Consider the following 27,646-nt stretch of genomic DNA (forward strand, 5'->3'; position numbering starts at 1 on the left):
AACAAATTTGGGGATGCCATAACCCAAACATACAAGCAAATTCAGTATTGTTCCATTTTTTTCCTTCTTGTATTTTTGGTGATTATTGATGATTATGGCAACTTCTTTCTTTGAAAAAATTTCACTTTACCCCATGCGGTTTGGTCTACGTGCAGATTGTCCGTTATCATTTGGAAATAATCACATAACCTCCTTTAGGGTTTGTGGACTAAAATGCACCATCAAGTATTCCATCCAAATTAACAGCTAGTGTGAAACACATGCTGGGGGGTTGGACACACTGAAGTGAATTTTCATGCAGTACTATACAAACAAATCCTTCTCAAGGAGTACTATACAAACAAATATCAAAAGGGTTTTATCTTCTTCCATATAACATTCTCTAGACTTAGTTCAAAGGCTAATAATTTCTAGGCAGCAAGTTGCATAGAGTCATTAACAACATTAATCAAAAGTGTACAACTTATACCAAAAAATTGGAACTCACCTCATATACACTACAAAATTCAACTTGTTATGGAATAGACCTCCTGCTAGAAAAACAAAATTCACACCTTCGAATTTTTTTCCTTTCCTTTAACCATGCCAGAAGATTTGAATTTAAACTTGTGCTTCCTGTATGTTTCTGATTTGACACTCTCTTTCAATTTCTCCAGAGCTGACACATTGACAAGAACAAGGGAAAGTGTTGGCAAAACATCTAATGCTAATCCACGGAAAACTAAAGCCACATTCAACATAAACATAACAACAGAAAATAAAAATATCTACAACAGGAATAAAACTAACAGATTAATTTCAAATAACTAGTTTTATAATTATTTCAAATCCATCATGATAAAGCTATTTAGCTCTATCTTGAAATTCATACATAATCGATCATATCTAAAATTGAGTTATTGTTTTGAATGATTAAGTCAAATCCCTTGATTTGAAATCCAAATCTATCCAAGCAGACCCTAAGGCTGTGTTTGGTTGGGGATTTGGGAACAGATGTGGAAAGAGAAAGGGAAAAGGTGTGTGAAACTAAATAAAATGTACGTATTTCACCTACATTTTTCCTTTTCCTTTTCAAATCCCTTCCCAAATTCTCCCAACCAAATACAGCCTAAAAGTAAGTCTAGTTAACTTTAAACTACCAATTCCAATCTTTGAAAGCAGTTACAGAACCTTTTAGCAGCTTTCAATGACTGTTTAGATCAAACAGTAACATTCTCCCGTTTCTTAGTAGGGAAAACAAAGGAACATTATACCCATTGGGTGACTGGCCTTTAAACATATCTAATTGGTATGGTACCAATTGAAGCCGTAAATAAATCCTGTTCTCATGGCCTATAACTAAAAATAAGACAAAAAATTTACCAGAAGTGTATGTGGAGCGAAATGATTCTATGGAATCGGAAGGAACAGAATAAACAGGACAAGAGTTGTTGTCAGCTTTCTGTAACAGCTTCTTGAATCGCTTAACCTGAAAGAGAAGAAAGAGTCAGTGACTTCTCCAACTTCAACCAAAGGATGAGTACAAAAAGAGTTATGTTGAGACCTATCTCAAAGCAATACCATTTCTCCTCTCATTCACATTTCTTTTTGTCAGCAAAACCTCATTTCTAAGTAGCAGCACCACACTAGGTGCCCTGTAACTCTTTTAGGTCACATGCACAAAAATATGACAGTAATTGATCTGGAGATCAGTGCCAATAAAATACTAAGAAGCAATAAAAATCAATTTTAAATTAAGCTTTTCATATTCAAATTACCCTAAGCATCTCTAACCTTAACAACAGTTACAGAGCCAGATATTTTTTCAAGTGGGAAATTATGGAAGTAATATCAGCTTTTAATTATACATAATTAACTACAAATACTTTCTTGTTAGATACTGACACTGTATATATATGTTATAGATACTAAGCTATTTATTTTAATTTTACAACTTATGGAAAGAAAAACCTTAAAAAATGAACCTATGCAATTTGTTTAAGAAGTAATTATATATAGAGATGATAATAGTTCAAATAATAAAACTCGATGTTAAATCAATTCCAATTCAGAAACTAATGAAAGTAAAAGCCAAATTGCAAATCAATCTGGCACTAACAAAAACTAAACAACAGATTCCACTACTGTGTGCATATATATGTACAAATTTAATGGTAATGTTTGTGGGCTTTACAGTGGGGGTTAGCCTTTCCTATTCATAAGTTCCAGAAATTTGAATGACAATGGGACAGAATCCTAAATCTTTAATACTATTGCAAAAATATTTTACCAGATAACTAATGATTTCAAATATATAATTTTTCATTGAGTAAAAATTTCAACAAATTTAATTCAGATCAATCATCTACAATCTAAAGTTAATTTTATTTTAATTTAGTTAAGAAAGATCAAACATTATGAAAAACTACTCCTACTTTCCTCCATTGTGATGTAATCATCAACTTGCATCTTAGGATGATTGAGGTATGGATAGTTATAGAGTAAGGTTCAACTTTTCAACACTTACAAAAGAATTAAAAAAAAATAAAGAAAGAAACTATAAAGCAAAAAGAGCAAAGCTTAATAGAGGTATTGTGAATATTGGTAACTCACTTTTTTAATTTTAAAATTGACACATCCTTGCTTCAAAATCTTAGTGTTCAAAGATGAAAACAAATGCAAAATCTCTACATTATTGGAATATTTTGAGAGTTTCTTTAAGGTCAAGTGACCTCAGTTTGCTCTACTCTCCCGGCTTAATAATACACGAGTCCAACCAAGAAATGGAATGATTTCCACTAAAAATAAAAAAAACCCGCAATACCCAACTGAAGTCTTCGATGGCTAAAATGGTTATTTATACTTTCTATACTTGTACAAATGAAAAATGACGTATATGATTTGAATAAACCTCACTTTTCAACATGTACAATGTCAAAAGGATAGAGGGAGTGAAAATGAAAAGTTTATTAGAGATTGAAGGGGATGTAACCCAAAACAACTACAGGAACAATAAGCCTCGTAGACACCTCTCTAGACAAAAGCCTTCGATACACTTCCTTCCTAGAAAAAAATGATCACAAAAATCTAAAAAATTGCTCAACAAATTGGTTTACCACTCCCAAAAGTCCAACTATACAAAATGGACAAAATTTTATCCTTTAACTGAAAAAAAGGTTCCTCCACGCACTTTAAACAGACGACATACCTCTTCTTTACGTAGAAGCGTAAAGCAACGTCCTGCCTGGCCCGCTCTTGCAGTCCTCCCAGCCCGATGAATGTATGTCTTTATATATGCAGGCACATCATAGTTGATGACATTTCTCACCCCTTCAACATCCATTCCACGAGTCATTGCATCAGAAGAAACAAGTACTTCTATTTCCCCTGCCCGGAATGCCTTCAATGTCTTGCTACAGAGCAAATTTTCACTCTCATTAGATTTCAATCTGGTTTAGACTAATTCATGATTAAGCTTGAGGTTTATAGCATAAAAGATTACAGATGACAATCAGAAATAAGAGAAGCCAAAGGTTGGACATGTGCTTCAAAAGTTAGAGAACTAGTGTTCCCAACTTCCCATAGAACAATTTTACCCTGCTGACCTACCATTTATACAGCATTACACTAAGGGTGTGTTTGGGAAGTGAAGTTTTTAGCCAAAAAGTAAAAAAGCCACTAAAAAAGCTAAAAGGCCAAAAAACCATATTAAAAAGTTAAAGATTCATTCTCATTCTCTCTACTTTTTGCACGTTTTTTCATAAAAAGTCAAAAAGCCATTCCCAAACACATCAATTTTTTTCACATCATATTTTAGCCCAAAAAAACACTAAAAAGGTAAAAAATGTGGGGCAGTCCATATAATTTAATGTTCTTTATCTCCCTATTTTCCGTCCAACATAAATTATGAAAGCTCTGACAATAATAATTTATCATTTACATTAATATATTAACCCTGACTGATATTTTCTACTTCAAGTGGAAAGCAATTCTAAGTTTAAGATAACAGCACCCATATAATTGAAGACCTTTCATCTTCCATTAGTTAGCAATTAAAATAAAGGAAATATACACACGACACCTTTTAAAAGAATTCTTCAATCACTGATAACCCAAAATGCCATATTTCTATACAAAACATCAGACTCCTTTTCTTGTACACTAGCTAATGTGTATGGAAAAACGCACAGGCATGCGTATACACACAAAAAGTGAGCAAATCAAATTCTTAATATGAATTTGAACAAAATTGCTCATGCCCTGTGTGCAGATAGTCAATGCTCACAAAAATCTAGTATTTTATAGCCAATGGCACCTAGTATTGGGTAGAGACTGGCCATATAAATTCTTGAATACAAAATTAAACAATTTATAAGAGTCAGACTTCAGGCTTTCATTAGCTAGAGATATGAAAATTAAACAATTATACGATCCCTTTTGGTCTTTGGATGTGGCAATGCTATTTTGTGGTGTATTAGTCCACCCCCATTCATGTGGACCACATGCTTCTATGTTCTATAACACAAAAGCATCCACAGTTCAGGACAAAAATTGTAATCATGTATAGAGAAATGAATGAATTAAACGTGAACTACATGTATAAATATTACCGATCAAGTAGACTAACTCAGATATTACCTTCTTACGAACTGACGCTGAAGACCCGAATATTCCTTGATCTTGATTTGTAAATCACCAAAGAAGTTCAGTAAGGTGCAGAGTCTGTGGGTTGACTCCACTGACGATGTGAAAACAATGCACTTCTCCCCTTGCAATGTTTGGAGAAGGGCTACTAAATACAAGGGTTTAAGCTTTGATTCACATATCTGCACAGAAGATTGGGAGGAAAATGCTCATAGAACATCCATGCAACAATTTATTGGGGAATACTAACAATCTTTTGGAAGGTGAAGTATAACTACGTTTCACATTTAAAAATAGACCAATCAGCTAAAATCCCACTTAAGTTCACAATTTAATGATAAAAAGTGTCTCAGTTTGGTCCCCCAACCAACCTTCATTTGTAGATGCCTTTAAAGCAAAGGGTAAATATGAAAATTCAATTAAAAAGTTACTCTTTTAATCCCCATAGCAAGAGCTGTCATTTGGTCCTCAATATTTAAATTTTTGATAACCAGGTGTTCGGACCAGCTTACGCGCACACACCTCGACTAATCCTGGGGCCCTGAAGTTAACGACTAGGCAAACCTCCAGTTAAATTTTGGTCATCAATGTTTAAATTGTGTCAATTTAGTCCCTAAAGTATAAAAAGTTTTCAATTTGATCCTTCAATCTAATTGTCTCTCTTCATTTGAACCAAGGGTAAAGCATGAAAGCCATAAAATACATATCAGCAAAAAGCGGGTAAAAAGAGAGAATATCTTTGGAGGGAAATATTCATGTCATTCAATAAGTATAAAATATATAAAAATATATTGGACGATGCACTACAATTGCAACAAAACAATGCCCCAAAAAACTTCTCGACAAAAAAAATTGGCACCGACGAGGATCTCATTCATCGTGGAAAGTAAGCTTTGGGCAACAAAAATTTTTTTCTTTTTTTTTTGGGATCGCAACAGTTACATTTTCTTACAGTAGCAAGAATATTTCCCTCCAAAGATGTTGGCTCTTTTTTCATTTTTTGATTATATGTATTTAATATTGGGGAAATTACAAATCAGCCCTATTTTTTCAAAATAATTACAGAATCATGGAAAAGTTTATAATTTTAATCATTGAAGTTTACAAAGTTTACCATTAATCAGAATTTTTTTTTTTTTTTCTTGAAAACCCACTGATTTGTTATTTCCCGTTCAATATTTATGGTTTTTCACATTTTACCCCTATTTCAGACAAGAAGGGAGAAGAAAATGGAATTACGTAGGGGACCAAATCGAAACACTTTCTCATATATTGCCGACAATTGACACAATTTAAATATTAGGGACCAAAATGTCACAGATTGCAAACTTTGGGGACTTAAAAGAGTAATCCTTTTAATTAAATTTGCACATTTACCCCTAACTTTAACAACATCTAAAACGAAGTTAGGTTAGAGGACCAAATCGAAACATTTTTATACATTGGAGATTAAATTAACACAATTTAATCATTGGGGACAACAATGACACAAACCCGATACTTTGGGACTAAAAAGGTATTTAACCCTTATATTGATGTAACAAGATACACTATTGTGATTGTAGGTATAAATTTGTTATATTATAAGATGGTCTAGTATATGAGTATTAGGTGTGTGTGTGTATCCAAACGTTAGACATTCATAAATTTAAATATTAGGATCTTAGGATACATATCCAAAATTGGATATGGGCACGGTGACGCGTCATATACACACTTATATATATTGCACATTATAAAATATTCTCAAATGAGATATTGTAAATTGTGTAGAAATATATTAGAAATTAAATAGGATTCAAGAACAATATAAAGTTCTATATCTAATTCATGTGAGGCTAAAAATATTGTTTTGTTAGCAAATGTGAGTTTTTTATTTTTTATATATTTCAACAAAATAAAGGATCCGAGTGTCTAAATTAGATATGAGTATTGGACACATATCCCACACCCTTACCCATGTAATATCTGGTGGACACGAGTACTCTGGGGGATATAGAAGAGTCCATGTAATACAGATTGTGATTATTATGCTATGGAATATGTTATTCAATTTTAATTAGTGTTATGTTACATTAAATAATCATATATATATAACATACACTTTTTTTTTCTTTTTTTTTGAGGGGGAGGGGGTTGTCTTCCATGTGTCGTGTCTCGCATTTTTTGAAAATTTACATGTGGACGTGTCTATGTCCATGATTCTTAACTTAGAAAGCACGGATACATATATAGACACAAACACAAACACAATAGGGATATGTCAAAAAAAAATTATATATTTTATTTGCTATTTATATTAATATTATTACATCCATAAATAATCAAAACTAATGAAACTACCATTAAAAAAAACAAACAAAAGTAGATTTAAATAAGCCAAATACTAGATTTGTGTTGCATAATTGCATTACACATTCCAGAAATTATTAAAAGCCTTTCTCTCAACTTCACAATTGTATTTAGATCTATGTTGCATTGTCAATGGTTTGATATGAGTTTTATTTTTTATTTTTTAAATTCAACCCTCATGTTTCCAAATATTATACTAAAACCCCCGAAATTAGATTTGAAAAATTAAAATGACCCTGTTGTGTCTCGAAGCATGACCTGACAAGTCCCCCAAAAAATATTATTAAAAAAATGCTTCTAACACAACTACAGCACTTACTTTGAAGTGTCAATACTTCATAGTTCTTATCTAACCAATCTCCATTAAGTCTCATAGAAAATGTTGTTTCCCATCCTTATTCCAGCCGTGTTTGTGTCTTAAACATGTCCGACATGGCTACGGCACCTATTTTGAAGTGGTGGTGCTTCATAGTTCTTAGCTAACCAATCTCCATTCCATCTTATACAAAATGCTGTATGTTACAACTAAATAAAAATTACTCTTAGCACAATAGTCTCCTCAATGAGTATCAAATCATAAAACTATGGTAATATAAGAAGTATGAAATTTAGGTTGTGAAGTTATTGAACTTAGGCCAAGTCCTAAAAAATATAAACAAAAAAAAAAGGCAAAAACATAAATGAAAACCAAAAGTAAAAAATAAAAACAATAAGAGACAAAACAACAAAATATCCGTCTGTTCAAATAAATTTGATGTGCCATTTGATTTTAGTAACCATAAAAATTCATGCCAAAAATGAGATTCAAGGTGGACAAGCCATACTAAATTTAATCAGAATAAAGAAAACAGATCACCCAATTAAGGATGTAGATTTGCAGAGACTCAAGAACTTGCACATCTTTGATATGATCTCAAGCCATACCAATGCTTCTTGATTTCAGTTTTTCAAAATCAAAACCACTTCAACAAATAATGTTCAGGAATTACAGATTTAGCTTCTATTTTAAACATGACCAAACCAACAACTGTAATAGACATTTTGATTCAAAACCTTGTGTCATGAATAGAGTTATGACTCCATTTTTAAAAGATCAGCATGCAAGCAAAATGACAAGCTTTAGCAGCATAACTTTCTAAATTGCAACCTTTTCTCATACATGGTGCCTGAATAATTTTCCCAATGCATTAAAATAAATAGTTTTTTGTACATGATGCCAAAATAAATTTGAGTCTTGACTCACAATGCATTAAAAGAAAACAAACTTTTTGGTCAAAAGCAAAAGTTCTCAAATTTTGACAGAAGTTGCTCTTTGGTTGGCATCTCTGCCATTGCAGGTCTTATTTACACACCCAATAAGGGTTGCAAGATAAATCAAGCTACTTAAGCTTGGCCCATGATTTGCTCAATCAGAGGTTAACTCATGATTGCTCATGAGATAAACAAGCCAAGCATCATCATTAATTTGTTAATTTATTGAGCTCAATAAGCCTATCAGGTATCCCAAGCTCGGGCCAAGGTTAGTTTAACTAGGTCTGTTGAGATTGCTCATAAAATAAATGAGCTGAGCTCAAACTTAAGTTTCAAGTTCATTAAGCCAAACTTAAGCTACCCACTACTTAGCTCAACTCACCTCATTAACAACTCTGCATTCGAATCATACAGCCAAAATGCGAATGCAGTAAAGAGCACATGTTACAACCCACGAGATTTAAAATGACCAAAAGCATTTATACAAAGTATGACATATTTACTAGTATAGTAATGAGATCATACCAATTTGAAAGATTCTAGTTGTTCAGGGAGCTGATAACGTCTTTGCCCAGTTGTCAACAACAAAGGGTGATGCAGATCAAGCTGGGCAAGCTTGCCTGGATCTTGGGTTAGCGTGGCAGATAGAACCATCTTCACAAGCCTAGGGTAAGATTTGCCCTTAAATCCCCTTTCAACACCACTACAACAAATTAAAATAAATTATAAGTACAAGCTAACTGTCACATGGGAAAGAAATACTTCACCGAACATTTGAACAAAAATTAAACTGAAAAATTGAAGAAACAGTAAGTCTCCACAAATGCCTACAAGGATCTGAAACTCCCCATCTTTAATCCAGTCGTAAAACAATGATATCAAAGTACACATGAGTCTCAAAGATCCCTAGTGGACAATTTTAAGTATCAGTATGGTATTAAACTCATCTGTGGGTTCCAATACAAATTGTTTAGTCCACAAAATTTCCAAGAGTATGAAACACACATTCGACCATTGCTTATCATGGTTTCTGAAGAGTGAAGACCGCCATAATTGGCAATTCACCAGTAAACCAACAGTTGCCATATATGATAGGATCATGGATACCTGACTGCAGTTTCATCTGCAGGTGTATCCAAAGCATGCAATACCAAGCAATACTATTGTCACTGACCAATTACAACCATGCCTGTGGTCATGCCCAATGCTGACAAAATTTTAATTACTACAAGAAAGGAAGTAAAAGGAATTAGAACTCACAATCTCCTTATGGTTTTCAAGGAACCAAATGGGGAAGAAAAGAAAGTGTTGGCATGAGGGAAGAGACTTCCAACACTAGATTGGATTAATTGAAGAACAGTAGGCAGCCAGGATTGGTATGCCTCCCTGAGTAATCGATCTGTTTCATCAACAACCTGAAAAATTGACCTCGTCAAAAGATTGTTTTCTAAAGAAAATTCAAATTAAAAGCAATGGATGTTAAACACAATGCTTTTGATTGCTGAAGTTCAATTTGTTCGTTATAATTTTTTATTCTTCCATTGATCAACCATCACAGCAATAAGATACCACCAGAAGGACAAGCGATGACGACTGCAATTTATGAAACACATTGACAGAAGCATTTGGTGGTATCACGAATTTTAAGTATGGACTCTGGAAAAATCATAAAATTGTAATCCAACTGCAGCAGCATAATATGTAAACAAATATAGGTTCATTAACTTAATTACAGTATTTAGCACAACTCCAAAATATGTAAATCCAAGTTGACTAAAGCTTGCTTGTAGGAAATAAACTCGCTTTATAAGTTGAGATACAGCTAATCAATAGAAATCCATTAAACACTTGAGTCGTTAACAAAATATTCCAATCTAATGAAATATATAACATATTTGAAACCATTATTTTCAGAAAATGGAATGCTGCGGGGAATAAAAGTTACATCAGAATTATATGTGAAAGGTGAAATCAACACAATCTCTTACCAGATAACAAAGATGCTCAAGTGTAAAACCTTTCGTGGAATTTATATGATCCATCAGCCTGCCAGGAGTAGCCACCAAAATGTCCACTGAACTTTCTAAATCCAGCAAAAAATCTTCTGGGTCATAACAGATACCTGCCTCAAGCTTAGGTCTCTTAATAAGTTCAGAAATTTCATCAGCAATTGAAGATTGACCAACTGCCAAACCAACAGATAAGCCCACTGCAGGTGCAATAGCAGCAAAGACTTCCTTAACCTGAAACCCCCAAAGAAAAAGAAAAAGGCAAAGGAAAAGGAAATAGATACCTTTCAATGGAGCATTAAAATAGACCTTGATACAATTCCCCTCTAGTATTCATAACATTCACATTAGTCCACTTGCTTTTCAAAGGATCAATGTGATTGTGGGTAAGGAAAGAACAAGGGGTAAATCTAGAATTTCACATGGAACACAATTAGGACATCATGGAGTGAAGATTTAGAAGGTTTTAAGTCTTTATTTGTGTTTATTATAATTTAGTACACTACTGAACAGATTTATGCCATTATATTAGGTTTTCATAGTTGGAGGTTGGTAATTGCAATAATTGTTGACCATGAGTAGTAGTTATAGTGCATGGATCATAAAGTGGGTCAAGTAACGTTACTTGAATTTTATTTGCAGTCCTAGTTGGTCTAGAATATTTGTACTTCATTTATTACCAGATCATCACAATATAGAATTTGCAGAAGTCAGACAAAAAAATAAAAAAAGGGGCAGATGTTGAACTGATCACAATAAATGAATTAAAGGAACTAACTAAATAATGAAAAAATAATCACAAATATGATAAGCCTAAAGATAGTATTGACTAAACATCAAATCAACATACTATTTCGTTGAACCATCATTGGAAACATGAGCTCCCCTTTCTTTTGGAGTACCCAACAACATGAATCCAATTTTCCTATTTAAGGACCCAAAGAAACATCTTCAACTTAGGTGATTTCTCAAGTTTAAATAACATTACATACCTTCCTCTCCCCTTTCCAAATCCACCAATTACCACCATCTTTCATCAGTGCCATGAAGGACCTTAAGGAACATGTTTTAATTGTTTTAAATATTCCTCCCTTGTTCAAACACTCTCTTATGTACTTCCAGATTTATCGTTAATGCTCCTTCCCTTGTTTATTAAATTGCTCATTTCTAAAATAAGCTTCATTAATTTTTCCCACTCCACCTCGCAACACCCTCACCTCATACATTTCTTAGGAATATCACTTAAATTACATCCCATCCCATTTTTTTCAAAATATGTGAATCTCATACCAATTCACAAACATGTTCCCTCTTTTGCATGTGCATATAATTTTGTAGGCAGGACCAAAAAAATTTAAAATTTGATAGACAATATATTCTTTCATCCCTCTTTCATTTTATTAGTTAAAATGGTCCCCTTTTTCATGGTGAATAGTAAAAACTCAAGCTGAAAATCACGGAGAGGAGGATCCAACACCAATCTCACCCAGTTTGTGCAAATTAAAAGTGGAGGTCAGGTGCATAGTATTCTAACCTTCCAGTGCCTCGAATTGCCAGGACAGCCATTAGGCAATGGCAGTTTAATTAAAACGATCCTTTGACAGTCTATCTAACCATCAACCTTATAATGTCCCACATCCAATGAACAAAGCTTTAGAAGTTCACTAGGAACACCATGTGATATAATGATCAGAACACCAATTCCAAAACATGCATACAGATTTGCATGTAGAAAACACCTATCTCAATCACATGAGATGTGTCTTTATAAATGTAACGAAAATCAGTGTATTTTCTCATGAATTTTAACAAACAACTAAAAACAAAACAAATACAACAGTACTCAAACATATTCTTAAGGTTATAAATTGTTCAATCAACTTTGATACTGCAAGACAATTGCGAGTTCATATATCTAACTCAAGCTCGGGGAAAAAACACAGATAGTTCCATGATTATGAGATGAGAATTAACACATAATGAAGAAAAGATACATGCCCAATATGTGCATGTGTTTGAGTGAGAGGTTGATGGCAGCAATATCCCTTTAAGTAGAATCACCAAAAGATGTGCAAAAATGGGAAATCGATAAGTAAAGGTGAATGTATAACCTGCACAGCTAAATCACGTGTGGGTAACACCACTAAAGCACGAAGACATCTAACTGCACGAGTTGACAGCATTTGCACTATTGGCAAAGCATAGGCTAGCGTCTTCCCACTTCCAGTTGGTGAATTTATACAAAGGTCTCGCTCACAGGAACCAGGTCCAATTGTCTCTTGCCAGACTGCGACTTGCACTGGAAAAAGGGAACTAAAACCCATATTCTCCAAAGCCACCTCTAGCCTAATATAAGAACAATTCACAACTAACCATAACCCACAAAAATACAAGCAATATAATTCAAGGGAGTAACAGAGTGAAAGCCATTTTACAGTAATCAAATAGGTACTCAAAATTGAAGCTCAATGTCAAGCTCCAGGGGAAAAAAAAAAGTTCCTTCAAGCTAAAGAAAAATGATGCACAAAAACCTGTGTGTAAGAGTCACAACAATAATTGAATTATAAAGTGGGTGAAAAGCATCGTACATTTTTGCCTATATATCAAAGGTCTTTAAATGGTTAAGGCCTTGTTTGGCATATACTTAAAAAGTCAAAAAGTCACTATTCTATTTAAGTCACTATTCTATTTAAGTCACATCACCTCTCTACCACATCACTTCAAACTCAACCCATACTCAACCCATATTTCATAAAAAGTCAAAAAGTACACTTATTTAGAACATCCCAAACCACAAGAAAAGTTTATCATTAAAAAAATTGGAAGTCCACAAAACTTCATAAACACCAAATTATGTGCTCCTTTTAATATATTAAAATATAGATGTTAAAAATGTAATAAATTTAAATTACAACGTAAGGTTTATTTAAATAAATAGCAGAGTGAATTTTTATTGTGAAATGTCATTTTATTTTTTATTGACTAGAAATTCAAAAATGGGCATGATAATATTTAAGAAAGATGAGTTATATTTAAATGAATTTTTCATTAAAATAATTTCTCACTAAAGTAAAAAGGTGACAAAGAGCCCCTCTAGTCAATTTTTTAAAATCAAGGGTAAATTACACTAACACCCACTTGAGGTTTGTTTTTACTACAAATTCCCCTCATGTATGGAAAATTTCATTGCATTCCTTGAGATTCCAAATCGCATTACATTTAGCGCCATTTTGTTAATGGGGGATTAGGTCAACTAACGACTTTGGATGACATCAACATAAAAAATTATAAAAATACCAATTTTAACCTTACTTATCCAAACCTAATCCCTAACCGAAACCCAACCCGAATTACCTACCCCATAACTAGTAAACCCTAAATATACACTGACGAAAAGTTTGAGGGGAGAAAAAGAGAGAGAAGTATGAGAAAGGAGAACGAAAGGGAAGGGATCTCATGTCCACACACAGCCATGACATTTTCAAAGGGAGAACGAGGATCACGACAACCACGATCCACCTCTATGGTGCTCTAATGTTGTGATGTTTCTCCTCAAACACGAGCCTTGTCGATCAGAGCTACTTGTTGGTTCTCCTCCACAACCATGCTTATTTCAAAGTGTGAACAACAATAGGTGATTTACCCCCTCCTCTCTCTCTTTTCAGGTTAGTGATGTGGGTGGCGAAATAGGGAGGGAGATGGTGTTACAGGACTAGTGATGGTGTGGATTAGGTTTTCGGTGGAGTGGGTGGCCAATGGAGAGTGGATTGGGGTCTAGATGGGATGGATTTAGGGTGATTAAGGAACAATTGTAAAGGGGCGCCAGGTGTTCAAATAATACTCGAGATAGGTGATACCATGATGGCGATGCTGGGTAATGGTGTAGGTGATGGTAGGTATATGGTAAGAAATTTTTCCAATTTATAACTCAATGGAACCCTCTTGGGCACCATTAGTTGCTTCATGCTTTTTGTTTTGTTGTAAAATTTTTGAATCAATTGAAGAATTGAACTCTCAAAGCTAATAAATAAAGAGATGGGCCAAGAAGCATGGACACGTGACACGACATGGATACAACACGGACACACCCACAAGCTAATTTTCAAAGAATGCAGGACACGACACGTGGGGAACATGCACAAAATATATAATTTTATATATTTATTATGTCATAGATATGAATATATCATTCAAAGATAATAAAAAAATGTAATATAACAATTATTTTAAAATTTTACATTGTTTTTTTCTTTTATTATTGTATCTTAAGTTATTTAGATCAAACTTATAATTAGTTTCATGCATGTCTAGTTGGTGGACACATGTGTTTAAGAAATGGACACAAGTGTCCGAAGAGTGTCCAGACCTAAAAACTTTTAAAAAAATAGGACACATTTTGACAAGTGTCAAGCTCTTGTCGAAAAGTGTCCAACGAGTGTCTGTATCCTACACAAACATGACACGGATATGCCACCTTCTTAGAAGTGTGTGCTTCTTAGGAGATGGAGTATTTTATAGGTTGTGGCTATGGTTGGGTGGAGGCACAACAACAAACAGACATAACAATTTGTTTGCATGGAAACATATGTGCTTGTTTAGCTATTTATTGCAAAGCAAATGCATTACATTGATGTTGCTAGACATAATCAAATAGCCAACCATGTGTTGTCAAATAGCCAACTTTCTAAATATTTTTAATTGATATGATGTATGAACAAGGTGTCTGTATAGATGGGAGTACCATTGGTGGGTGGCAGCAATGGTGTTTTTGGGGATGATGGTTAGGGCTAAGATGGAGACTAGAGAGAGAGAATAAAATTGGGTCTTGTTGAACGGGAGGAAGAGAGAAGGGAAGAAAGGTAAAAGGTCATTTTATTTTTTATATTAGTGGTGTTAATAGACAAATTCTCATAAGGGGGCCAATGTAATGTCTAGAATTTGAGGGGGAGAATTTGTATTATTCATAAACCTCATAAAGTGTCAGTATAATTTACCCTAAAATCAACCTATTTTGCCTTAAATAAGTGAAAATAAGCTTAAACTATTTTACTACAAATTATATCAAATTGTTATCTCAACTTAATTAAAACTAAAAGTTGAAAGTAGCAATATTTAAGTTAATAACAAACAGCCACATTCTTCAGTCACACCAAGTCAATAATAGCCATGTGCATTTTATTAAGGCTCTTTATAGTCTTTTTTTAATTTGAAATTTTATACCAATATATTTGGTGTAGCTTCTGCTTAATAGCTTTAGAAATAAATAAATAAATTGAAAAATAATTGATTAGCAAAAAACTAGAGGTGAATGATTTTATCTTCTGTTTTCTAATTTTCAACTTTCAACTTTCCAAAAGTTACACCAAATAGGCTCAATATTTCAAATAGAATCGAGTTGCACAACCAAAACCATAGTAAATAGCTGACAAATATAAATCCTAGTTGCACAAACTCTTCCGAGGAAGTGGGGAGAAAAAAGACAAATTTAAACCTAATCCGTGAAGAATGTACTGCTAGAACCCTGGGAACCAACCATACCTGATGACAGGCGGAGAGATCCCATTTGCTATGCTAATACATGCTAATAATTTCCAAATTATATAGGCTCGCTCCCCCTAAGTTTGTGAAATAAATTAAATGCTTATCTTGTCTATTGCTTTATCACAAAAATATTATTTTGTTGTTGTCTCAAAAAATAGAATTGCAAAATCTCTTATTTGTGACAAAATTGCAAGTATAAAAAATGAAATGTAATTTTCTTGAGAGGTCAAAGGGATGGGTTCAATCCAAACCAAAGAGGAAGAAGTTCTCCTTCTGGTTGTGCCCTTCTGTCCAAAAGTACAACAAAATCAATCAACAATTTTTTTAGTTTGTAAATAAATGTGAACTTAAGAAAAAAAAAAATGCTTTCTATGTACATGTTTCAATGTTGTTTGTAGATATTGATGTTCATGATCCTTTCTTTTTAATATTTATTAGTATATAAGGCTAAGGTAAATTCCTGGGTCCTTCCCTCCCTGCTGACGACGAGAGGAACAAATCGAAGAAAAACTCTAATGTTCTATTTGGTTCATTGAAATGAGACGAAATGGAATGAAATGGTGATTCCTTAGGCTGCCGATTACCTTAAAATGGTAAAAGATGATTTCATTTGTAATATATTTGTCTTTTATTTTTTTAGTCTAACCAAATATGGGAATGAACATTTTGATGTAATGATCAATTCATTCCAATGAACCAAACACTTGCCTAAGCAAAAGCAACAGAGATGGATATGTAGAGAGATGTCAGAGGAATAGAAAATGTGATAGCAATAGAAAATTTTATCAATTCCTCAAATTATTCAGCTCTTCACAAATTTAATTAGTTTGTGTTAAGAATTATGAAAGATAAACAACAAAACACATACATAACTATATACACGGAGAGAGAGAGAGAGAGAGAGAGAGAGAGAGAGAATGTGTACCTGGGGTCAAGAAAAGGTAGGAGATTAAGAGGGCATTCATGGAAGAGAGTAACATCAATGGGAGTTCTCATCCATGGGAGTACAGGCACGCTCTGCTTTTTGTTATGCTCCGATGCTTCCTCCATTATCTCTTCTTCTGCTTTCAGGGTCTTCTCAACAAATACTACCAAAACCTCCCTAAACCCTAATACTCAAACCTCTGTAATTAAACCCTTATACGCACCTATAGAGAGGCAAATAAATATATATATATCGGCAGAGTAGAGAGAAGAAGAAGTGAGAGCTGGAAAAGGATTTTGCAGCAAATAAAGAGGGGCGCCGTTGGCGGGACTGCGACAAAGTTCTTAGGGTTGGTTTGGCACGTGCGTTGGCATTTTTTTTTTTTTTTTGGATAAAAAAAATCTCGTTGAATTAATTTTTTTGACTTTTTAATTTTTATAAAATAAATAAATAATTATAATTTAAATATGAAATTTTATCATATTAATTTTTTTAATTTATTTTATTATTTTATAATTATTTTTGTTTAAGATTAAGTAGGACTGTTCAAAAATTCATTTAAACCGGTAATCTGGACCGAATCAGACCAAATGGTACGATTTGGTTCGATTCTATTAAGAATTAGTTCAATTTCGATATAAGAAATATGAGAACCATAAAAACAGTTCGATTAATAGATTTTATAAAAAAATTACGATTCAAACTTAACCGAATCGAATTTTAAAAAATATATATATAATATCAAGTTTTATTTTTATTAATTGATTTTTTTGTAATTTTAATGATATTAGGATAATATAAATACTTAATGTTGAGTAATGTCTTAATACTATTAGTTTTTATCATTAGTTAAATATAATTAGTTTGAGTAATTATTTTATTAATATTAATCATTTATTCTTGTAAATAGAAAAACCAAACCGTTATTTAGTGTGGTTCTAATCTGATTTTACAAAGATAATGATCTGATCTGATTCTATCATTAAAATTGAATCGATTTAATTTTTAACAACAATGATTCATCCCACTAAAAACATCACCACTAATAGCACTAATGTATTAAAAAAGTAATAAATAAATAAAAAAAACATAACTTCAAGACCAAAACATCACATCATTTATGGCGGGACCCACTACCACCTAATTAGTGGGAGCACTAATTAATGGGAGCAAACATTTTTCAATTTTTAAATTTTCTTAAAATTAAATCAATTCAAACCGTGTAGACCCTCAAATTAAGATGTCGAAAACGGATCACGGTCAAGATCGAACCTAGCCGATTTGGTGAAGTGATTATAGTGGTGTCCCACTACCAAAACGACGTCGTTTTAACGGGGAAAACCAAAAAGGACTGAGACAGAGAGGGAGAGAGAGTACACCCCCAAAACCTCCATTGTTGATTGTTTAAAACTCAAACAAACAAAATTGAATCAGTTTTGGATCAGAATTCTTAACCCTGGAGATTTTGACTCAGAAAAATCGTTGCAATGAGAATTGCATTGCATCAGGCTCAGGCTAACGCCACCCTCTTTGTCGCTAAGTTCTTTGGTTCGGTTGTGTCAGCCTCATGTCGTCCTTCGTCCCCAACGTCCTCGTAATTTCCTCGGATTTCTTCAGATCCCTAGATCTGCATTCGGCTAGTAAAGTGAAGGAATTCAATGAATTAACTGCGAGATCACAACCGATCGCCGATCTCCATCTCTCTGCGGAGCAGACGGCCGCCGGTGGGAGACTCAATCGCCGTCATCGAAGGAATCAGAAACGACGACGTTGATGGCGTCGTCGACACTTCATCTGCGGCGACGACGAACTTCTTGCTCAGCCCCTCCTCCCTGTCTCTTCCTCTTTAACATTTAAAAAGAATCCTTTCTTGTTTGTCCAATTCAATTTTAAATATCAATCATTTTACTACAACCAGTTCATTTATTTGGCATGCAACATACCACGAGTATACACACTACCACCATTTATAGCTAAAATAAAGAGCATGGTTGGAGTAAAAATATAAAACAGTTGATAGGCAAAATAAAATATATACTTTATAGTAATATTCAGATAGGTAAAATGCCTACTACCGTTGGAGATGCTCTAACATCCCTCAAGGTATATAGCCAAATATAGTCCAACCATAATAAGATACTAAGTAAATTATGCCCCATTCTCATCTATCTTAACATTATTAATCCATTCAATGTGACTAATATGCTAATAGTGTCACATTCTCCGACATCTATCAGCCTCAGCATGAAAGGGCAATTGAGCAACTACAATTTCCAACAAAAACCAACTACGAGTCATCAAGTTCCACAACATGATTTACGAGGCTCTAACTAAGAGGAATCGAAACCTATCTCAATACACTACGCTTTACCGATGGCTAGCTAGAAGGAAAACAGAACCTCCATATGGCCCCAACAACTCACACGCTTTACTAAGCACAAACCGGAAGGTAAGCGAACTCTATCTCTATACACCATGCTTTACCAGTCGTTATTTAGAAGAAATGTAGAACCTCCACATAATTTACCGAGCGCAAACTAGAAGGAATCGAAACCTATCTCAAAGCGTCACGCTTTGTCTGTCACAAACCAGAACGAAACGGACCCTTCATATCGTTTGATAATTTCCATAACATTCTAAATTTCAAAATAAATCAACAACGCGGGATACATAAAATATATTCAACAACAATCAATACCATCATCCACTGATAGCCAAGAACAAAACTCTAAACAATATCTAGCACAATTCTCACGAATTGAAACAAATGAAAATCTCATAAAGTTTCCACAACTTTAATATTATCACAATGTCTAAGTTTGTCATCAACACATCATCACAAAGCATGAATTCTACACTTGATCACATTTATCCCCATCATCTACAATTACAACATAATCAATCTCAGGACAACTATCTATTTACTCAACTTACATAAACACGAACCGCCATCATGTTAATTTCATAATTTAATACATTTCTGTAACAACCTCGACCTGTGATTAGCTGATTAACCATGATTAATTATGCCTAATAAGTAATTAAGGTGAAATTCTGAAGAAATTGCATGTGCGTCACATTATTTATGCTCATATTTGTCTAATGTAGAAATATCTATTTGTATTTCTGTTTCGTTTTGCGAATTTAAATCCTTATCGGCATCTGATTACGAAATTGACTTGATTTATGTGTTAGTTGGAATTTTTAGAACATTATGATAGGTTTAATTAAAATTCGATTCAGAACGATTAAATTAGAATAATTAATGTCAACTAATTAACCAACTCCTAATTAAGCCTATATAAGGCACCTATTGTACCTCCATTTATTCTTTTTCTTCATTTCAACACATCTTTAAGCTTACACACACAAACCAAACGTGGAAGAGAGAGAGAGAGGCAAGAGGAGTTTGAGCTCAAATTAAGAGGATTGCTAGAGAACTTAGAGATTTTGGCTTGGAACTTCCAACAGTTGATCATCTAGAGCATCATTGACAAGCCTAAGTAAGAATTCAACCTTTAGATTGTACATTTATGATGCGTAGGACATGAACTCTTGAGAATTATGTTGGATAATACAAGAATTGAGTTAGAAATGAAGAGAATTGAACCATATCATGCATGCATACATATATCATGAGTAGATTTCTAAAGAATTTTCACATGCATGTGTTTCTCTAGACTTGGTTTTGAGAAGTCATCACATTTATTATCATTTGACCTTAATTAATCGAACGACCACTCTAAGGTCTTGCACTTCCGCTTGAGTGACCAGAAGTCCGCTCAAACGTGAAATGCAAGCTCCCAGAAGTTTTCACATTTTGCAGATCGCTCGAGCGACAGAAGTTGCACTCGAGCGGGGACCTCAATCTCACGCTCGAGCAAGCATTGAGAGGCCATCGGGCGGAGAATTCACATAACTAGTATTTTTTCAGAGTTTGCAGACTGCTTGAGTAAAGGAAGTTATGCTCGAGTGGCCCCTCACATGTTTGCATGTCCGCTTGAGCGAGAGAAGTTACACTCGAGCATAACCCCTGTTTTCAGCAAGTTTTGTTAAAAGTTCCAAAGTGTATTTTTGGCATTCAGATTGCATCCTAGGCATTCCTAGGCCATGATTAATACACAATAAAAAGGTAAGACCTAAAAACACACTACAATGAAATGAAAGAAATTAAGTACCAACCGAGTGTGTGTTTCATTATGTGTTTCTGTTATGTGTGTGTAGGTCACGCGCCATAAGTTGTCTGACTTGTCTGTTTTGCAAGTAGAGCCATCTATGAGTAATAACTCTATAAAGTTATGTTTAACTTTAATTAATTTATGATGCTATGAAATGATTAGTTTCCTGAAATGCGAAGTTTTGCATGAATGAATGATTGTCCAAATTTCTGAAATGTATTTGTCGCATCCTTAGCACAAGGCCTTTGCCCAGGGGTAATAATATCGTGGTCTACAAGTACAAGGCCCTTGCCTGGGACTAACAATACCGTGGTCTCATGGTCCTTGCCCGGGGTAACAATACCGTGGTCTCAAGGCCCTTTCCTGGGGGTAATAATACCGTGGCTCAAGTATGTTACAAGTTTCCCGGTACCGGAGGTTCCCTAATGGAACTGACAAGCATGATAACGCTAATGGATGTACCACGTATGATTAAGCATGAACTCTGATTTCTGTATATGATTTAAATAAGAATATGAATATGAACATGTTTACAATTAAAATTTGAATATGCATAAGACTCTGCTTCTAATAAGAATCTGTTTTTGATATAAACTCATGTATATGAATCTGTTATGGACATCATTCATTTAAACCCTTTACTCTCTTATTATTCACTGGGTTTCCGCTCATTATTTATATTATGCATGTAGATGAGCAGTAGTGTGACCAGGCCTAAGCTACTGCCTAGAATGTTTTGAATCAGCCAACCATGGTGCCTTCCGGGAAGGTTCCTTTTTGAGAAGTCAAGTTTTGTGAACCTATTGAAGATGTTTTGTTGTTTTGTTTATCTATATACTGGGCTAAGTCCCTTTTGTTGATGCTTGCACGGTGTTGCGAGACTAATGTGGACGTGTCGTCTTATGTGTATATGTTACAAAGCATCAAATTTTCTGTCCTATGTATATCTGCACAGCTCTATGGACTATATATATTTTGTGTATTTATTTCCGCAGCTCCTAATTATATGTTATTCTATTAAGAGACCTTTGGTAATCCAAGGATTACTGGCCGATTATGACGTTAAATCTATACGTGCGGGTTTGGGTCGTGACAGAGTGGTATCAGAGCACACGTGTTATACCACACACACGAGTCCATAAGAGCTATAGGATGACCTAACAAAAATTAGGGACATTTCATTTGCATGTGTGAGTATGTTAATTTCTGTGAACGCAAAAACTGAAACTGCATATGAACGTATGAAGTTGAAAAGCATGAACTGAAACTGTATACTCCAAGCATAGTGACAAGAATTATTGGCCTATGTTTTTTATTGCTTTGGTTACCTATAGCAACATGGAGAATGCAAGGGAAATTATACAAGTGAATCTTCTGAGGCCTGAATGAGCCGTATGGAATAGATGGTTGCAGCCCTGACTGAGGCAATAATGCAATAACAGAGACAACAACCTATACCTCTTCCACCTTCGCCGGTGCAAATTGAACTAGACAACAATGACATAATCAACCTCACTCAGAAATTCATGAAAATGAAACCACCAACCTTCTTTGGGGGTATTGAACCTCTAAAGGCAGAAATATGGCTACTGGAAATGGAGAAGCTATTTGAAGTATTCTCGTGCTCCGAGACACAAAAAGTCATTTTGGCCACCTACACTTTAAAAAATGAAGCTCGAAGATGGTGGTTGTTAATTCAAACTAATAATGGGAACATGACACGGGCACAATTCAATGACATCTTTTATGATAAGTACTTTCCTCTACGGATCGAAAAGTTTCTGAATTCCAAGAATTGAAGCAAGGCAGGGTGTCCGTAGTCGAGTATGAGGCCAAGTTTATTGAGTTGGCCAGATTTGCTGCTCATATGGTCGACACAGATTATAAGAAGGCCCAAAAATTTGAAGGGGGCTTAGACCTGAATGTGTATGATCGAATAGGCGTATTGAAATTGCCTACTTATATGGAAGTATTTGATAGGACATTGATGGCAGAGGCCATACTAGCAGCAAAGAGACAGACTAATGCTCCAATAACTGAATGGCTAGGCAAAAGATCTGAATCTATTTTTCGGAAGGGCCGCTCATCCTTTGCAGGCAAAAGGAAAAATACTGGATCGTTAAGTAGTTCAAGCCAAAGCAGTGGGTCTATGCCAATTTGTCCAGAATGTGGAAGAAAGCATAAGGGCACATGTCACCGTACATCTGGCGTTTGTTTTTGATGCGATAAGACAGGCCATATGATTAAAGATTGTCCGATGAGACTCGACACGACTAACCATCATGAGGCAAGTTCAACTAGATCTGCTCCTGCACCAAGAATGAATGTGAAGGCCAATAATGGGGGAGAAATTTTAAGAAAAGGCTGGGTTTTTGCATTATTACCTAGGGATCACTACTACAAAAATGCTTAAAGATCACACTTAAGGAAATTAAAACATGACACTTTTAATGAAAGTGTGATTAAAAAGATCAAATCAATATTTTAATCACACTTAATTTAATTAAGTGTGATAGTATATATTTTCTATGTCACTTTTTAATCAAATGTGATTATATCTCTTTTTTTTAATCACATCTTCTAATTAAGTGTGATCATATATATATATTTTTTAAATTTAATTTTATATCTAATATTTGCACATCCTTATTCTAAAGAAACAAGAAAGGCATCCTTATTTTGAATTTGAAGGAACCGACACACTCACTCACTCTCTCTCTCTCTCTAAACCCTAATCTCTCTCAATCGATCGAATCAACAATGATTCATCTCAGTGATTTCGATTCATGTCAGAGAGGGGGCGAGAGATTCATTTCAGAGCAATTTCGATTTTGATTTTGAAGTTCTCTCTCAATTTTGAAGTTCTGGCTCTCTCGGTTTCGAAGCTTCATCGCCACTACCGTCTGCACCGGCAAAAGTGAGCACCATCGTCTACTAAGGTGAGCACAGCCGTTTACAATCTCAGTTTCATATTCTCTTCCTTCCCATCAATTTTTCTCCTAGGGTTTGCAATCTTGAATCTTCTCCTAGGGTTTTCAATTAGCCATGTCTAATAATCTGCTTAACATAGGTACAATGTTGATTTGGTTGTGTAGATAAGGATCAAAAATTGGAATTAGAACGCCTTAGAGAGAAGGCAGTTGAAGAGATTCTATTCTATATATCTTCTCTCTTCTATGGAATTGCCATTATATATATATATATATATATTTTTTAATATAAATAAATGCTAGTCTCAATTCAGATTTGTGTGATGGAGGCCTATGTGATGGAGGCTTAATAGATTAGAAGGTGAGAGTGCCCACACTTCTAATCTCAACTCTAATTTCATTTTCTATATCTCTCTATATATATATATATATTTCAACTTTGTTTGCCCTACTGCTTTTGTTTAATTTTGGAGGAATGATTGAAATTGATTTTGGTGAGAATAAGCTGGTTATTTTGTGTGTTAATGCTATGAGTGGGTTAACAAATTGTTGTTGCTATCTTGCCATATTTTTAATGCATTTTGCTTAGACAAAATAAAGGATTTGAAGCTGAAATTGAATTACCAAAAAAATCTCTTTTTTTTTTTTGTAGTTGAATAATTGTACTACTAAAAAAAATTGAATTCCCCAAAATGGACCATTATTTTGGAACGGAGAGAGTAAAAGTCCAAAACCTCTCCATCTGCATACTTGTCATATGCTTGTGTGCAAAAGGCTTACGAGGTGTACTAAGGTGCATGGCTATGTGATACCCAAGCCTTTGGGAATTGTCTCCCAAAAAATGAAAGTCTCGATGTGTTTTGTTTTAGCCTTGCCTCGAGGAGAGCCTCAATGATGCTATTTAACACTTTGTATTTTTTTAACTACCTCCACCTCACTTGCAAATTGCAATCACTACCCTTGCCCATATAGTGTAACTACCATCGCAACATCTGCCATAACTATGCCATTACGCCGACCACTGACTCATTGTACAACTAGGTCATGTTCTCATTGAATTGAATTAGAAATTAGGAATCTACCATTGCTCCTCTAGCAGTTACTCTACAGAATTTCCACCTCTACCACACTGTTCTAATTACTCTGCAATTGTCCTTCCACTTTCTCCACAAGTCAACACCATAGCCTTTTGTTGAATTTTGCTTCACAACCACTGCCTAAACACTGCTGGAGTTGACTTCTTGAGGTAGTAGATCCAGTGGTTATGATTAGTTAATGTTTATATTTTAAACGTTTTTCCCCTTATTAATATCATACATACTTGATTTTGTTCCAAGCCTATAAGTTCAATCTATTTACCAATTTCAGACTATCATCGGAGAAATACTGTTCTAGAAAGTTAATCCTCCACATTGTTGATAAGAAACATTTTCTAACAGCACTGTTGGGTGCTATTAGTTTTATTGGGCTGAGAATATAGACAGTTACTTGGCAATCCCCATGTAAGTTATGTGAAGAAAAAGAGTTCTTTGGATATCTCAGACTTCCCTGTTTCAAAATGCCACATGCTATTTTCTTTGCCCATATACCTGAGCAGCTATGCCATAGTGCAAATGGTATACCTTTTTTTGGCTTTTTTGATGGTGTACAATATGCTATAGAATATTCAATTTAATTGCACTATACCCATAGGAGTGATTAAAATTGATAATTTTATTTTGGCAGTATATAATTTTTATCATTAATGCCTGAAATTTTTATTGCATGGGTGCAATGTGGTGACGTGGAACTTGAAAAGAAAATTGATGAGAAGATTGGCCAGTTCATCGATAGAGTAGAGAAACACCCAAGCAAGAGAAATCAGGTTTTTTGTTTACTACTGGATTGAAATTAGCAAATCATTTTGGTTATGCATGATGCACATGTAAAAAGTTTATATGGCTTATGGATGACTGTGAAGCTGATTCCCATGACTTGAATCCTTGTCACAACATTGGGGGCGGACACCCTCTATATTAATCCATTAGGGGAAATAATTGTTAATTCTAAAGTTACATTTTTGTGTGCAAAGCTTCGATTCATTGCCTTCTGTGGTGTCAGATACCTTTTATCAATCTTAAATCCAGACAACCTTGTTAGTATCATAGTAATGCATGCTGGCCATGGGATGGTGAAATTTGTTGTCTTGTCACTCATGGAACTTGAGAACCAAGCAAAGGAAAATCCCTTGTTCTACTGAAACATAAATGTCTTATAACTTCGTAATTTGATGTCAATTTACTCATACTTGTTGCCATAATATCAACTCTTAATTCAAATCAGCTGGTCGGTATTTGTATTTTTTTTCTGTGCAATTCTCTCTGTTTAGGACTAGAGCTTGTATTCTGAAGATGTTATTGTCATTTTTAATAATGATTCATTTAAATTAAGTGATAGATTGCCACTTGAAGCATTTATTAAGTGCACAATAGACTTAAACCATTTTGTCCAGACTGGGAAAGGATGTTTTGCCTTTAATACTCTGACTAGTTTTCTACAAAAATGATCTTTTTTCAAGTTTGAGATGCTTATCTGGAATGTGAAGCTTGTTGTTGATGTTGACCATTTATTATTTTGTTAGTGACAAGTGCTTGATTATGACCATAGTATCTCTTGTGTTATAGGGAAGCCACAAGATTACTTATACATTTATTCACAACAGACTGATAAAGCCAGTGATCCTCTGAAAATCAAATTGGAAGCAGAGAAAAGAAAAGACATAGTATGCATCTCTGTCATAAATGGTGATGGATTAGATGAATTCTGCAGTGTAGTTCAGGAAAAACTTAAATTAGTTGATGTCAATTTTTTCAGTGTCCTTCAGAATAGTTGTTTCTGTTGGTTTGTCTTTGACATGTGTTGTTGTATGGAAACTCTGTAAATTAGGAATTTGATGCAGGATTCATTCCAATGATTGGTAAAACTGTATTTGCAACGCACATGTATTGCTTTTGGTATATGCTTTACTATATCTCTATTTTTGGGAGTGCAGTTATCTATATACTTTGTGGTCCTTTGCTATTAGGTTGTTATTATAGCCAGAACAATTATAGCTTTTGCTCAAGCAAAGTATAATTGCTAATTGCTTTAAACAACTATACTCTGCTTTGGCAAAAGCCACTATTGTTCATGCAATAGGGTTGCCTTATTGCAAACGTAGTGACACTTGTTTTCATTTTTTTTTAGTTAGAATTCTCATGCCTATTAGTTAATGCGAACATACAACTACAAAAGATTATATAGAAATCAAGAACAGTCTCTACAAATAATTAGTTTATTTATGTGCTTCTAGCAGTTTCTGAATTAATTTGTGTTTTCATTTTTAAGGTTAGAAATTTTTTGGAGAGATGCAAAATATGGTCAAAGAATTCAAGAACTTACTTTTTTAAGTTTTTTCATTTTTTAATATATGTAAGCATAGTTAAAAACTTTTTATTTAATTCCTTTGTATATACTTTTGAACATTTAACTTTCATTTATGAAATATATGACGTTATTCCATTCAATATGTAGTTGTGATTCAAAGTATAATATATAGTGTGTATTAACTGTGATGAGAAATGCATATAATGTGTAATCTTATCTCATTATTAATCATAGGTTCTATTAGATATTAATCACACTTAAAAGATGTGATCTAAAAGTTATTAATCACTCTTAGAAGATGTGATCTAAATGTTTATTATTACATGTTTTATTAGTTATTAATCACACTTAAAAGATGTGATCTAAATGTTATTAATCACACTTAAAAGATGTGATGAAATCATCTTTTAATGACACTCAAAAGTGTGATTA

The 27,646-nt window shown here is 34.1% G+C and overlaps 1 protein-coding gene and 2 long non-coding RNA genes across 3 annotated transcripts; 2 read left to right on the forward strand and 1 right to left on the reverse strand.

The window, feature by feature from the left end:
• Window positions 1–286: 286 nt before the first annotated feature.
• RH1 (RNA helicase 1) lies at window positions 287–17,067 on the reverse strand. Its single transcript, XM_028230417.2, has 9 exons — window positions 16,702–17,067; window positions 12,347–12,581; window positions 10,215–10,469; window positions 9,487–9,641; window positions 8,752–8,929; window positions 4,618–4,805; window positions 3,188–3,392; window positions 1,363–1,468; window positions 287–658 (listed from the first exon to the last, which is right to left on the reverse strand). The coding sequence occupies exons 1-9, from the start codon at window positions 16,824–16,826 to the stop codon at window positions 549–551; spliced, it is 1,557 nt and encodes a 518-aa protein (XP_028086218.2). The 5' UTR covers window positions 16,827–17,067; the 3' UTR covers window positions 287–548.
• A 6,457-nt stretch (window positions 17,068–23,524) lies between these two features.
• Window positions 23,525–24,164, forward strand: LOC145798688 (uncharacterized). Its single transcript, XR_014340094.1, has 3 exons — window positions 23,525–23,818; window positions 23,910–23,956; window positions 24,028–24,164. It is a non-coding gene; the product is annotated as an uncharacterized LOC145798688 (long non-coding RNA).
• An 11-nt stretch (window positions 24,165–24,175) lies between these two features.
• On the forward strand, window positions 24,176–26,836 carry LOC114287136 (uncharacterized). The gene is made up of 2 exons (XR_003637807.2): window positions 24,176–25,673; window positions 26,473–26,836. It is a non-coding gene; the product is annotated as an uncharacterized LOC114287136 (long non-coding RNA).
• Window positions 26,837–27,646: the final 810 nt, after the last annotated feature.

Source organism: Camellia sinensis, chromosome 9 (genome assembly GCF_055761805.1).
Source record: "Camellia sinensis isolate YWXY chromosome 9, ASM5576180v1, whole genome shotgun sequence".
NCBI lineage: Eukaryota > Viridiplantae > Streptophyta > Magnoliopsida > Ericales > Theaceae > Camellia > Camellia sinensis.